The sequence below is a fragment of the Hypanus sabinus genome, chromosome 4, assembly GCF_030144855.1.
Source record: "Hypanus sabinus isolate sHypSab1 chromosome 4, sHypSab1.hap1, whole genome shotgun sequence".
Taxonomy (NCBI): Eukaryota; Metazoa; Chordata; class Chondrichthyes; order Myliobatiformes; family Dasyatidae; genus Hypanus; species Hypanus sabinus.
In genome coordinates, this window is record NC_082709.1 from 159,799,360 (window position 1) to 159,815,221 (window position 15,862).

The window sequence follows — 15,862 nt, forward strand, 5'->3', positions numbered from 1 at the left end:
CTCGCCCGGGGAAGGCACAACCCTGCGAGCTGAAACAACCTCCTCGGCCTTTTTAGCAGACTTCTTCGAGGCAAGGGTACCCTTTCCATCAAGGACTGTCTTCATCTCATTATCGGGAACACCTTTTAAACTCTCAACTTCTTCAAACAATTCTGCCAAACCAGACAGATCATCCATGTCCAACTCTGGACCTTTTAACAGCTTTATCTGTTTCTCATCTTTATTTCCCACCTCTAGGACCTTTCTCTTCGCTAAGGGCAGATCTACCTCCTCTCCCTTACCCCCTCTCACTTTACTACTCTTCGTCTTACCACCCTCTAAACCCTCATGGCACAGGGTCAGCAAAGACATCTCAGCCAAATAAAAACTGGCCAGATTTAAACTGCTCTCGTTCTCAGCTGCCTCTCTCGACAGCCTGCGAGTGACCGCGCCTGCGAGATAGCCCTTGGACGCTAGGGGCGGGGCCACCACACTCGCCGGTCGCCAGGTCGGCAGCATGGCTGACCAAACCTTACCCCCTGCTAAATCGTTCCCAAGCAGGAGGTCCACGTCAGCTCTCGGGAATTCTGATGGCACCCCTATTTCAACTGATCCATACACCAGCTCACAATCCAGAATGACCTTATATAAGGACACCATTTCTATCCTTTTATTTATTCCTTCTACCTTTACCATGCCCATTTTCCGACCAAATTCTAGTACCTTACTGCTGATCAATGACAGCTCAGCCCCGGTGTCTCTCCAGATTCGTATGGGAACTGGTGTGTCTTCCTCCGTCACAGACACGGTTCCGTGTGACAGACAACTCCCAGAGCCTTCTCGTACTCTGTCTACCCTCGGCTCTCTGGTCGATTTACTGATTACCACGGCACACCTGATAGGGACTGCGGCTTTCCCTCTTCCTATCTCTTTCCTCGGAGCAAAGCATCGAGATGCAATATGCCCCTCCTTTCCACAATTAAAACAGGTCAAACCCGGAAACCTCTGGACATCTTGCCTTTCCCCCTCAACCTTACCGCTAGCTCCAGGTGGGACCTCTGCCTCACTCGTCGGACTTTCTCGATCGTTCCCACGGTCTCTCTGGGAACTTTTATTCGAGGAAGACTTTATCTTGTGGGTTAGGACACATTCATCCGCAAACCTAGCAAATTCTGAAATGGACTTATCCGGCTTCTCATTCAAATACATCCGGATCTCCTCCGGAACACAGCCTTTAAATTCCTCAATCAAAAGTAACTCCCTGAGTCGCCCATAATCCTCGTCCACCCTTTCCGTGGTGCACCAACAGTCCAAGAGCACCCCCTTCTCATGGGCTAGCTGGGTATACGTTTGATTCCACCCTTTCTTTAAATTTCTAAACTTTTGTCTATAGGCCTCAGGTACCAATTCGTAAGTCCGGAGAATGGCCTCCTTTACTTCAGCATAATTCTCCTCTTCTCTCTCCTCCAGGGACAATGCCGCATATGCTCGTTGGGCCTTCCCCTTTAACACACTTTGTAACAACGCCACCCACTGCTCTTTTGGCCACTTCTGATTTATTGCCACCTTTTCAAAAAGCAAGAATTAACTATCAACATCTGTCTCCTCGAACGGGGGTACCAATCTCAAATCTCTACTAACATTAAACCGCTCCTCTCGGTCTAACCCTTGATCTCTTCGCTTGTTCCTCATCTTCTCCATCTCCCAGTCATGTTTCCTCTGTTTCTCTTTCTCGGCCCGTTCCTTCTCTTTCTCGACTGCTTCTCACTCCTTTAGCTGAAATTCATGCTGTCTTTGCCTCTCAGCTTGGTCCTGCTCCTTTTTCACCTCTAACCCCTTTAGTTGAAGCTTATGGTCCCGGGTCGCCTCTAGCTCCTTTAGGTGGAACGCCTGCTCCCTTTCTTTCTCTCTCTCAGCCGCTTCCAGCTCTTTTAACTTAATTTCATGTTCCAACCTTAATTTCTCCACCTCTAACTGAACCGTCCCACTTGATGGTACCTTTTCAGGGATATCTTCCAATACCTCAGCTTCAAACACATTCTTCCCAATGTAATACTGAGTTATGGCCCTTCGCACCTCCTGCTTTTTCATGGACGACCTCACTTCTGCGAGGTTCAACCCCTTTGCCAAATTTAACAAGTCTGATTTGGTGGCCGCCTCTAGCGCCCCCACAGTTGGGTTTTTCTTAAATTCACCCACGTCCATCTTTGCTGGTTTCCCGTCTGGCTACCAACGTAACCAGATTCAAGTTTTGGACTTACAAGCCCGATTCACTGGCCTCCCAATCTGGTGTCAAATCCCGAGACGAGAAACCCAAGTTGTTACATATCCTGTAACTGGATAACTTACCAGCAAAGATAGAGAGGTCCGTTGAAGTCTGATGGCACTATTTTCAAACGGTTTTATTTATAAAGGGGCACAAAAGTAAGGCTAATACAAATATTCAGATAATGCACGTCGTCAATACTCAATCTAAAGCGCGGGTATAGTAATAAGCATCCTTAAGAAATCATCTCGACTGTTGTCTAGGGGATAATATATTGTCCGTTGGAGATATAAAAGTCACTCAGAAGTCTGCAGGCTTCAGCCTTTTGGGGAATCGCTGGGTTTCACGTGTTTTAGAGAGATTGGTGAGGAACGGAAAAAAGACTTGCCCGGGTCTTTATGAAGCCACTCTGTTGAATCAGGGGAGCGTTGTTTCCCCTTTGTTAGTTCGAAGTCCTTCTCGGTATTATCAGCCACCTGCTCCCCAGGCAAAGGAGTTACGGAGCGCACGTGGCGTTGAATGGCTTCCTGCTAGCACGGGAGCACTGAGCGATGGTGTCCTTCTGGTGCGTCGCTGGGGTACCGCCTCCTGCAGTCCCCTTTTATCTTGACTTGCAGAGTTGTAGATGTCCATCAACAAAGGGTAATGCAATCCCCACCCCCACATTGCCCGAGGGTGTCCATATCCATGGTAGCTGTCAAGTAGCAGGGACATGCACTTCACACAGGTGTCTCTAAGAACAATGGCCAAAACCGTTGCATTGTCTCTCATTTCCTGGGTCCGAGACCCGAATTAATAGTGATCTTGCGATTCTCTGGAAGGAGGGGGCTGCTCCCGCCCCTTCGGCCCCTCAGAGCTGTGGTACATTCATAACAGTAGGTTAGTGCCTAAGACAGAGCTGACTAGATTTACAACCTTCTTCAGCTTCTTTTGGTCCTGTGCAGTAGTCCCTCCATACCAAACAGTGATGCAGCCTGTCAGAATGCTCTCCACGGTACAATTATTGAAGTTTATGAGTGTATTTGTTGACATGCCAAATCTCTTCAAACTCCTAATAAAGTATAGCCACTGTCTTGCCTTCTTTATAACTACATCAATATATTGGGACCAGGTTAGATCCTCAGAGATCTTGACACCCAGATACTTGAAGCTACTCACTCTCTCCACTTCTGATCCCTCTATGAGGATTGGTATGTGTTCCGTCATCTTACTCTTCCTGAAGTCCTCAATAAGCTCTTCCGTCTTAATGACGTTGAGTGCCAGGTTGTTGCTGCGGCACCACACTGCTAGTTGGCATATCTCATTTCTGTATGTTCTCTCGTCACCACCTGAGATTCTACCAATAATGGTTGTATGGTCAGCTGTCTGTCTAACACGTTAAGTACATCTATTTGTTATTTAAAGTCATAGAATTATCTCTAACTTTTGCTTGAGGTTTTCTTGGTAATCATTTCTATTCAACCATATGAAACTAAACTGCTGCCCATAGTATTTTGACTGTAACCAAGCTGACATAAATGGGATATTATGAAATCATTAATTTCTTTGAGAACTCATGCAGGAAATCAGTTAGAATAACTATCCAAATTACTAACAAGGGAAAATCTGCAGTATCCAAATTACTACTTGTTGGTGGAAGGTGGCAAGAATATCATTTGACATCCATCATTTTAAGTTTTTTATGTTGGAGTTATCAATTCATTGGTTATATTTAAATAAAATTACAGTCATAAATGTTTCTTTTAGATACACAAGGGCAGGTTATTCTGGATATAGACACAAGATTTGCATTTGTTTTTTTGTCCCCCTTTACAGACCATAAACTACCAGTCCCTAAGACTTCACATATGTTCAATTCAACCTCTGTTTCTGGGCTTGACCGCATAGAGGATCAAAACCTTTCAGGTACTTGTGGTAATATGCAGAGTAGGTAGTAATGATGCTGCGTAATGTTAAACACTATTGATAATTTTGATAATATTTTATGATCCATTTTACAATTCTGTTGTTTTAACAAATTGCAGTTTATTATTATTGCTTTAATTTTATCGTACAGTTTGTATATTGATTTTAAAGATATACAAAAGCTAATGAATTGACATTGAGCTTTGCAAGTGTTTATGGTGTTACTAAATCAGTGATCATCTATTTTAAATATTTGTTTTGAGAGGGTTATTCATTTTAATGCATGGCTTGAAATGATATGAATCAGTTTTAATCCATTTTAAAGTTATGCCATACCAAAATTACCCCTGGTTTATTTCTCTGGAAGTTGTATTGGGTAAGCAGTATATCACATGGAGTCTTTTGATTCTACTTCTGCAAACTAAACTTGCTGGGCAAAAGCCATAGATGGCATAGATGCCATAGATGGCATGAATTATAAATGGTGAGTTTGGCTGTGTTTGTCCATATTTAGATAACTAGTCGATCATGGACTCCTGGTATTCAGACAGAAACCTTGTATACTGTAATTACATCACCTGGCAACTGGGAATTTCATGCTGCTGGAATATTGTTGTTACATTGTTTATTACTTCATCACGCTATGTTTTACAAATTCTAATGACGTTAACTTACTGTGCCTTCAGAAGGTTTTAGTGTTTACCTATTCTTATTGGCTGAAAACTGGACCAGAATTTTTAGGGAAATGGCAAATAAGTCCTTGTTGAAATGCCGAGCTCTATCTTGCCTCAGTTCCACTTATTTTGAGATCTCTGCTTGAATTATTCATCTTTCTTTCTCTGCTGTTGGATTCTTCATGGATTCCAGCAATGAACAGCAAGGTAGAGCCAGTTTGCCAGGTCTTATACGGGGCAATCTGCCTTCTGACAGCAACTCTAAGCATTTGTATGGCGATGAACAACTATGGGAAAGCAAGGTAATTATCTGAAAATTTATATATCTTTTTATTTAAAATAGTTGAATATTTTTAATATTTCTAAAATGCTCTGAAATGTTTTTAATTTGTGATTTTGATTTTTTTAAGGGGGCAGATTTTCTGCTGTCTCACAATTGGTGGCTGCTACCTAACCATACCAGTTGTTCCGGCGAAACCTTCCATCTTCCTCTGGAAGCATGGGCACCAGCTCTTCAGTGTGGCTAAGGAAGGCACAAGTGTAACCTTCGCAATCATTCACCTAGACTCAGAATACAGCTTTGACATTTGCAAACCTTCAATAACTTTCCAGACTTGTTTAAAAAAATAAAAATATTGTTTTTATTTGCACTTAACAAGAAAATAGAATCACAGTGTCATACTGCAGGTAAGCTGACCCTTCAGCCCTCCATGCTAACCTGGACTACGGAGCACCCATTTTCTAAGAAACTGATAACTTTTCATTTAATGCTTCTGCCATGTTCAATGCAGTACAGGCTCTGCAGTCAGGCTTCCTAGCATCCATGAGGACACCAATGTAGCAGACGAGTAGTCACCAACTGCAGGGTAGAAAGTACCACAGTGAAATTGCAGCCATGGCAGTCCTAGACACTGTGATCTCAACTTTCATTATTAACATTGGTATTAGATTGCAGGTTCCTGGCTGATAATTTTTGAGTTCAGGATCATGCAAAACTTCTCAGAGTTTTGACAATCAGCTACACCAGGTCATTTTCTGGATGTTTTATAAAAAGGCTTCTGCCTCCTCACAAGACTCATCAGGCTCTGTTACCATTCAGTCCTGATTCTAAGGAATGAGCTGGCAAACATCAGCAATTTGACAATGAAAATATACATAAGGTAAGTTTGACCTCTCTTGAAGCACAGTGCTGAATCTCTGTTGACTCACCACTTGTAGCCCAACTGCATTCCTAATGACAGGGAAAAGGTTTTTAAAGATCTTTATACTTGCTTTTTAATACTTAACTTCCTAACTTAGGTAGGGTCTGCCTTCAGAAGCTTCTGTAATTGGAGAACAGTTGGAAGTAAAGCTGTGGGCCTCGATGGCAGTTCTAGGAGGAGCCTGTGTTATTGTTACTGAGCAGTTAAACAGCTCAAATGGTGTACCCATTTGAGATCTCCGAGTACCTACTATGCAAAAGAAGTATAATTCTTCTGAGCAAGTGAGTCCAGAATAAAGATTTTCCTTGACCACAGGTTTTTGGTTGGTAGTAATGGAGCAGTTAACAAGTGGCTATGAGGTGACTGCACCAGAAATAACAGAATGCTTTTACTTTGGGTGAATGTTAATTTTGGAGTAAAGTCTTAAGTCAAAATTTCCATCACGTTTTCTCACATAAAACTGATGCTAGGAATAGCATTACATCACTGGTGTCTAGCAAAGCTAGACTAAGCGAAACATTTAGAACAACTTGTCATTTATATTCATCAAATGGCAAACTCCTGAACAGAGTGATCTCACAAGGAGTCAGTAAAACAAATCTAAAATAATCTGATGCCTCCAGTGGGGTCAGTAAGACAGCTGGGTGAAGGCAAGCACTGCTGCATTGAATTGGGTTAGGAAGAAAAATCTAACCGCTAAGTACTTGTTTGCACACCTCCACTATGTGTGTAAGTCAGTAGCTCACACAAAGTTAATGGATTGCAACTGAATCCTGCAGCTTGCCCAAATTTGGATTTGTTCCCTGTTATGTGCACCAGGATTGAGTTGGGGCTTCTCCAACAGAAATAAAATAATTTCTGTACAAATCACTAGTTGAGAAATGGATGTAATATTCTGCATTAGGAATGCTCTATACTATAGTGGGAAGAACATCTCCCTGCTCTGATAATGAGACGAGGAGGATTTTCTGCAACAAATAGACTTCTTTCTGCACTGTAATCATCTGACATAATAACTGTAGTGTTGCAAGAAGAAAAGTGAACTGACTAAAAAAGGAAAGGTGAAAGCTTGCCATCACTTTTCTCTATGGATGTTCATAAAGATACATTCCATACTCTCCAAGTTTCCTCCTGTTCATCCCACCACCATTAGTAGAGGGCTGCATCTAGCTGTGAGGTAAGTTGGAAATGTGATACATGAGGGTCATTGAGATATAGAGGCTTGAGGGAGTAGTGTATTCAAGCATTCTCATTATATTTAAAACACTATCTTAAAAAGAGTATTTGAAGCACCATGGCATGAAAAGCTATAGACCAGGTGCTGGAAAATTGGGTGAACACAGATAGGTACTTGCTCACTAGCATCAATGTAGAACTTGATAACAGAGAAGATTTCATCGTGCCAATGCAAGGGAGGGCATTTCTCCTTTTACAGTGGAAAGCAACAAAAGGATGTTCAACTGACAGACCTTAGCTCCTTTGATAATTTTTTTGTTGATGAGGTTCTCCAAATCCAGCAACAGAAACCACCATCAACTGATGAAGAAACAATGGGCTTATTCCATTTCACTTTTTGCATAACACTTAAGCTTTCATTCACATTAGTCTTTCATTGTCGAAAATGCCATCACTTCATACCCATTCTTAACTGAATGTTGCATGACTATTCATTTCTTTTGCTGACTACATAGAGGCAAAGGCTTCTGTACCAGGTACTTGTATGTGTGGTTGACTAGTATCATCCTTTGCAAATCACCTTTGCATTGGTGTTTCATTGCTGTAATGCAGTCACCTCATTACCAACCCAACAGGTAAGTTCACCAGAACTCTGACGCAAGGACTGGTGAGATTAAGAATGCATTGCCTGATAAGGTAATGGAAGCAGGCACTCTCACAAGGTTTAAGAAATATTTAGAAGCCATGGATTGATGGCTCTAGGCTGAGAGCTAGAAAATGAAATTAGCAGAGGTAGGTACTTGATGGCCAGTTGTACTGAGATCTCCTTATTCCTGACTGACAGGTAAGTTGATACAATGAATGGTATATGTGTGCATGGCTTGCCAAGCTGTGATTAGTGTTACTGCCTTTTCCAGTAAGCAATCATCCACGCAGCTTGTCATTGGTTCTTTCAATGTTTTCAGGTCATGGATAGGGATAGCAGTTAAGCAGTTTGTCCTAAAGTTGAAGAAACACAGAAGCTCATGTCATATTCTGTCTGAATAACTTCTCCATTTTAACAGTGACTTTCTCACTTCAGAATATGCCTGATTTGTTATACCCATTCTGGATAGTATGACTGCACAATGCATTCTTTCTGAGAAAATTAGGAGATGGTACCTGTGATCATTTCAATATTGGTTACAATCATGTGTAATTGGCAAAAAAAAACCTCCCAGCATTGATCATTATTGAGAGTTACAGCTGCCTACACTTGATGCCATTTCCTCCTTTCTCCTGATAGGAGTTAATTGAAGCATTGGATTGTCTCCATCTGCCTTTGAGAGACCTGAGGGCCTATTTAATACTATTCACAGGCCTTGAATTATGCACGTAGTGCATAAGGATGGATGTAGTGTATAAGGATGGACCATAATGAAGTTAGCCCCCTTTTATTCCATGTAATAGACCTTGTGAACATGGCTAGTCTGAAGCATTGTAATTACTGCCAGTATACTGAAGTATAAACAGAAGATGATTCAAAAACTACTGTTTGATAACTTTAATAAAACTGTTGTCACCAAAGATCATTTGCAACCACATTACTTGAAAGCAATTGGAAACCAAAGATGATGTAAATCTGAATTAAGTAATCTTTGGGAATTACGCAGCAGTCGGGCATCTCTGTGGAGGGAGGCACAGTTAACATTCCAGATCAAAGGTCTGGATCAGAAATTTAAATGTTCAGTTTAAACTCACAGCAAAAAGATCTTGCATTCCATCTTGTTTCAGAAATGCTGATCAATACTTGTTTGTTCTGTTGCATGTTTGCATAGTTTATTCAGCTAGAAATGTGTTGTATATTGATTGAAACCACAGGCACTCTATCATGCATCTCACTGCTTTTAAGGACTTGGGATGTCTGATACAGAAACGCAATAGGAGTAGATATAGGCCGCCGGGACCCTTAAGCCTGCCCAGCCATTCAGTATGATAATGACTGATTTATGCTGGCATCACTAATTACTCTCAACAGTTCCCCATAATTATTATAACCTTAATTTTTCAAATACTTATCTATTTCCAGCTCAATATACATGTACTGATTCATCCTTTACCACCCTCTAGTACAACAAATTCCAGAGATTCAATACCCTCTAAGAGAAGAAATTTCAGTGTACTTCAGTTTTAAATGACCAATCCCTTATTTTGATATGTTTATATATTACCCTCTTAGGAGTGAAAAGATTTCAACATCTACCCTGTTAGGCCCTCTTAGTAGCCACCTGAATAAGATACCCTCATCCTTGTAAGGATTACAAACCCAAAGTGTCTCACCTTTCTTGATAGGACAAGACTCTCCTCTCAGGAATTAGTCTGGTCTGTCTCCTTTGGACTGTCTCTAATGCTATGAAATCCTTGTTTAGATAAGGGGAGCAAAATGCTGCACTCTCCGGGTGTGGCTTCACCAACACTCTCTGCAATTGTAACAAAGCTTAACTTCTTTGCAACACAGATCAAAATGCCATTCTAACAACTCCTTGGACCTGCCTGCTATCTTTTTGTGATTTATGTGGTAGATCGTAGGTTCCACTGAACTTCACTTATCTGTAGTCTTACTCCATATGTAATAATCTACTTTTGGATTTCTCTTGCTGAATCTCGCACTTCTCACACTGACCAGGATTTTGCCCAATCACTCGATCTATCTGTATCCCACTGCAGAATCCTCATTTGAATATGCCTTTCTACCTGTTTTCATAACATCTGGGTGAAGTGGTTTTGATCTTGTATTCTGGAGACTGGGTTTCTGTAGGGGTATGGTGATAGTGCAGAAAAGGCAAATTATTTGCATAATTCTCATACTTGTATTTGATTTCTTTGTTGTCTCTTGCAGATCAAAAGCTGCCAAAATCTGACGATTATGCATCCAATCCAGCCCCTATATCTGAACGTGGTTACACAGAAGAACAAGAATTTAAAGGTATTCTTGTTCATCTGTGATGCAGTGTCCATCAGCTATTTGACATAATATAGAAAATATTAATATATAATATCTTTTTTGTACAGTGGCTTTTTATGTTTAGTGTATGTCTATTTTGCATTAAGATTATATCTTGAATTAGATAGCTTATAGAAACTTAGAAAGTGTCACTGAAAAGTTTTTCTTGCTTTTATAAGAAGTCACTACAGAAAATTAATCTCTCTAAAGTTATCAGTTATAGAAACATGCAGTCATAGTACAATACAGCATGGACACAGACCCTTTGGCCCAATGAGTTAGTGCTGACCACAATGCCCACCCAGCTAGTCCTATACCTCTAAGCCCTGCCTTTCTATGTACCTGTCCAAATGCTTCTCAAATAATACTATCTCTTCATTCTCATCCCAAACTTATGCACCCCCCCACCCCCGGGAAAAGACAATTACCATCCGCCTATGACTCAGAACTTTAAGGATGCCCTTCATTCTCCTATGTTCCAAAGAAAAAAGACCCAGCCTGGTCAACCCCTCACTCAGGCCCTCTAGTCCTGGCAACATCCTTGTAAATCTTTTCTGCACTCCTTCAATTTAACCACTTCTTTCCTATAATTGGGTGATCAAAACTATACAGATTACTCCAAGTGCAGCTTCACCAGTGAATTATAGAACTGCAACATAACGTACCAGCTCTTGTAACACCCTGACTGATAATCATCATCTAAGAAGAGAAAGCACTAGCTGTGTAATTTTAAAGCACAGTGTAAATAATGTCTTCCTTGCTACGTTCTATATTGTAAGTATTTAATATTTAGAAAGTTCTTGTTTACATTTAGGTAATTAAACTGAATAAGCAATGCATCTTTGCCAGATGGCACTGGGAACCAATAACAACATTTTGCAGACAGCTCACGCTCACTAAACTACCAGATATTCTAGTAGATATACTTATGAACTGTAGCCACTATGGTCAGCAGCCTGTAATTTCCCTTTAAGGGATATATTTTGAACCAACTAAGCAAACTGGCACTTTTGCGATCTCCTGTGAATTCAGCAAAGTAGACTCTCAAAAGTGCCAGTGGGGTGGACTCTGTTCCAAGGAGACAGTGAAAGAGGAATCCATGCTAGCCTTCATTACTCCGCACCAACTGAACTGTTGAGCAAGATTAAATTTGTCAAGGCTGAAAGCAGGTGTTTGCTTTGCTTTTGGCTGGTCTCCCTTTCCTCTTGCCATTACTGCTGGGCGGGAGATGCTTGGGTCCCATGCCACCAAGTTTGGGAGCATTTGCTGCCTGTGGCCATCAGACTGGATGTACTTCACCCACCTCAGTGATGAACTGGCTCTGCAGCTCTGGTCTCACTTTCAGGAACTCTGCAGTTCATGTTCCATGTGTTATTTGTTTACTACTTTTCACTATTGGCACTATTTGTCTTCTTTTGAAAATTGGATATGGGATGGTCTTTGTCATGTGTGTTTATTTTTCATAGATTCTATTGTTTTTGTTTTATGAGTGCCTGCAAGAAGATGGATCTCAAGGTTGTTTATGGTATACAAATTTTGATAATAAATTTGAACTTTGAAGTTCCTGGATCCCAAAATGGTGGTTTGAGTCTGATAAAATTGAACATTTGTCTTTTGAAATTGGAGAATACAAACCTTATTTGAAACCTGGTTGTATTCTTCATTGCCAGAGTTTCCCGAATTTGACTGTGTTGGCATCACAGTGATGCAGTTGGTGGATCTGCTGCCACACAGCTGTGGCAAATTGGGTTTGATTCTGAGCTTATACATTCTCCTCATAACTGCACAAAACTTCCCCTGGTGCTCTGATTTATTCAAACATCCCAAAGATATGCTGTTTGGTTGATTAATTCACCACTGTTAACTCCTCCCAAAGTAGTTGGGTGGCAGGAGAATTAGAAGTCTTGATGGGCATGTGAAAGGTTATAAATTATTTGGAAAGTAATTTGGGAAGGGACTGATGGTATTGTTCTTGGATTGAGGGATCTCCTATGTTATGAGGAAATATCAAGTCACCAGAACATTTGCAATCAGTTCTTTGTTGTCTGCAAGATTACTAAGCTATTAATAATAAATACATTATTATGAGGCTAGATTTGTTACAGACCAATTTTTAATCCATGAATTTATTTACATATAAATTGACAAAAATAATTACAGACAAGGCAAGTTACCAAAGTGGCATCAATTTGGTAATGACGCAAAAGATTCTGTTTATTTCCTTCAGCCTCTGAACCAACAGATTCGGAAACTTCTCATGTGCTAATTTCAACCCCAAGATCTGAACTTGATAAGAAAGAAGACCAGGAGTTTACAGGTAATTAGTTCTCCATGTTTTGAGACTCCATAATAGATAAATGAATATAAATAATAGTGTGTACATGAGTTGTAGTTTCTCCTTCACTCGCACCCACCACGCATGGAAGTGTGCCTGCTGCAATGCCTTAGGTCCAAGGACTGAAGAGTGCCATCTTGCACTTCCCCTTTCATTTCTATCTTCCCCTGATTATTGTTTCACTCCCAACACTGTGCTACCAAGCTCTTTACCCCTCCACACTCACATTCTCCCACTGCCACCAGTGATCCATTCACTGCACTATTCCATTTCTTCCCCAATCTCAAACATACTTGAATGCCAGACTCGGATGCCACCCCTGCTCCAACATCTGGATGTTCTGCTCAGCTACATATAGGTGAGGTTCTCTCTCAAATGACACATTCAGTGGAGGTCTCACCTTTCCACAAACGCTTAAGTAGCCAGCAGATGGGAACAGTGAGATGATGATGGTAACTGTGTCACTTTATGAAGTATCAGTCTTTATCACATCCTTTAAGTTTTAGATCCAAAAAGGGCAGAAGTCTGAAGTTTATGACTGAGACAATGACTTCAAAGTAATTAATGTCCACATACAGTAGCTGCTAAACAGATTAAAGGCAGTGGAAAATCTGCTGCATTTTGATAGACTTGAAGATCTTTGTTTGCACTTGGAAGTCAACGTGCTTGTAGGAAGTACATAGAAAGAATGAACAAAAATGCATAAATAACCTTTTGAGTTACAAAATGCCCAGGTAGTTAATGTTAGTATTATTTGAGTGAGACATATACAGTAGATATATACTTTGTTTTTTTTAACACCTTTATAGATTATAAACAGCCAGCTTCTGGCACACCAAATGTGCTTAGTCAAAGCCAAGAACCCACACACGATAAGATAAAGGACGAGGATTTGGCAGGTAATTGCAATATTGTCTCTGGCACGGGTTCATAATGTTCTGTTGTAATATTTTAAGAAGTCATATCTACTCCTTCATGAAATTATAAAGTGACTTTAAGAAATTACCATATTTCCTTTAATGGTGAGTTTACATTTTTGAGGAAATATTAGGAAACTGGAACATTAAGTATGAATCAAGGGCATTGTTGAATAATGCAGGTTGGTTTCATGAGAATTTTGCATCAAGAATGTTGTCAAGTGCTGGGTAACTTTCAAACCTAATCAAATTGTCATTAAAGATACTTACTATGTGCAATTTTGAGAAATAAGTTATTGCAAGCTATGTAGCTGTTAACTTGTAAATATCATGCTGCATTCTCACATGCATCGCACTGGAGAACTGTACTCAGCACTCACAGCACTGTAACTTGCATGGAGTTCATTCATTGCTTTGTGATCAGTTTACCTTGTGCTTCAAGGTTTATTAGTGTTCTGCCTATTCCCTTTTTACATATTAACTGTATTCTATCACTGTACTATAGAGGCATGAAAAATAGATTGGCTGATCAATATTTTGCAGTTGTGGCGACCCACTTTCTGCGCAGGCGAACCGGCTCACAAATAGCCAGCGCGCAGGAGGAGACTTTGGTAATGCACCTCGGACGTCATTTCCGCCCGGAGAGGGCGGGCGCTAGGGATTAAATGCCAGTGCCGCGAAGTTGGAATAAACTAGTCTCGAAACGATTTACCGACTGTGTGTCGTTATTTCAGCGCTTTGTGTAGCACATCGCTACATTGGTGACCCCGACAGTCCAAATGGGATTTGGACCAAAGATGACCAACTCTTCATCTGTTCACGCAGTTTCACTGAAACTGCCGACTTTCTGGATGCTGCGACCACGCGTGTGGTTTAGCCAAGCAGAAGTCCAGTTCCAGATTCAGCAGATATCTTCTGATTCCACGTGTTACTATCACGTGGTGAGTGCCCTTGACCAGGAGACGGCCGCCCAGGTTGTGGATTTCATACAGTCACCCCCCCCCCCCCCCCCACCCCGGAAGAAGGCAAATATGAAGTATTCAAAGCGCTGCTCATTGAAACCTTTGGCCTCTCACAGCGTGAGCGAGGTGCCCGCCTGCTTCACCTGGACAGTTTAGGAGACAGACTGCTGTCAGCATTGATGAACAAGATGCTGTCCCTGGCTGATGGACACTAGCCCTGCCTCATGTTCGAGCAAGCGCTCCTAGAGCGACTGCCCGAGGACATACATCTGCTGCTGGCCAACGCAGATTTCAGCGACCCCCAGAAAGTGGCGGCCCGGGCAGACGTGCTGTGGAAAGCCAAGAGGGAGAGCGTGGCGTCTGTCGGTCAGATTACAAGGCCACGCGCCCAACAGCAGACCAGACCAGGCCCAGCAGAGGGGTGCACACAACACAGAGGCAGGAATGAGGAGGCCAGTGAACAGTGGTGTTTCTACCACCAGTGATGGGGCACAAAAGCCTGCCGTTGTCTCCTGCCCTGCAAGGGCCAGGGCCAGGGCCATCTGCCACTAATGACTATGGCAGCTGGCCACCAGGACAGCCTCTTGTACATCTGGGACAAACAGTCGGGACGCCACTTCTTGGTCGACACTGGAGCGGAGATCAGCATCTTGCCCCCGACGGGGTACGACACCCGCAACAGGAAGCCAGGACCCACCCTGAGGGCCGCAAATGGCAGCACGATACGGACCTACGGCACCCGCACAGTGCAGCTACAGTTCGTCGCCAGCCGGTTCACGTGGGACTTCACGCTGGCCGCGGTGGCCCAACCACTCCTGGGGCGGACTTCTTGCGAGCTCACAGCCTGCTGGTGGCCTTGCAAGGAAAAAGACTGGTACATGCCGAGACTTTCCAGACGTTCTCCCTGGGTGAAGCCAAGTTGCCAGCCCCACACCTGGACTCCATCACGCTGTCGGACAACGAATTCACCAGAATCCTGGCGGACTTTCCATCAATTCTGGCACCGCAGTTCACGGCAGCCATGCCCAGACACGGGGTACAGCACCACGTTCTGACCCAGGGACCACCCCCCCACGCCCGCGCATGAAGGCTCCCCCCGGAAAAGCTCCGCCTGGCAAAGGAGGAGTTCAAGAGGATGGAAGAATTGGGGATTGTACGGAGGTCCGAGGGCCCATGGGCCTCCCCCCTGCACATGGTGCCCAAACCAGCTGGGGGTTGGAGACCAAGCAGCAACTACTACAGACTGAACGAGGCTACCACTCCAGACCGCTACCCTGTGCCACACATATAGGACTTTGCAGCAAACCTGCACGGGGCAAGGATCTTTTCCAAAGTAGACCTCGTCTGGGGATACCATCAAATCCCTGAAGACATTCCCAAAACAGCACTCATCACCCCGTTCGGTCTGTCTGAGTTCCTCCGAACGCTGTTCAGCCTGAAGAATGCTGCACAGACGTTCCAGC

At 42.6% G+C, this 15,862-nt stretch overlaps 1 protein-coding gene across 1 annotated transcript in view; it reads left to right on the top strand.

Annotated features, from left to right (window-relative positions):
• The first annotated feature begins 5,103 nt into the window (after positions 1 to 5,103).
• The window catches only part of LOC132392185 (target of Nesh-SH3-like), a 108,425-nt gene continuing 97,666 nt past the window's right edge, over positions 5,104 to 15,862 (top strand). The window contains exons 1-5 of the mRNA XM_059966029.1: positions 5,104 to 5,126; positions 5,235 to 5,362; positions 10,081 to 10,167; positions 12,413 to 12,502; positions 13,330 to 13,419. Coding sequence (XP_059822012.1) covers positions 5,104 to 5,126; positions 5,235 to 5,362; positions 10,081 to 10,167; positions 12,413 to 12,502; positions 13,330 to 13,419 — 418 coding nt within the window. The remainder of the gene's footprint in view (positions 5,127 to 5,234; positions 5,363 to 10,080; positions 10,168 to 12,412; positions 12,503 to 13,329; positions 13,420 to 15,862) is intronic.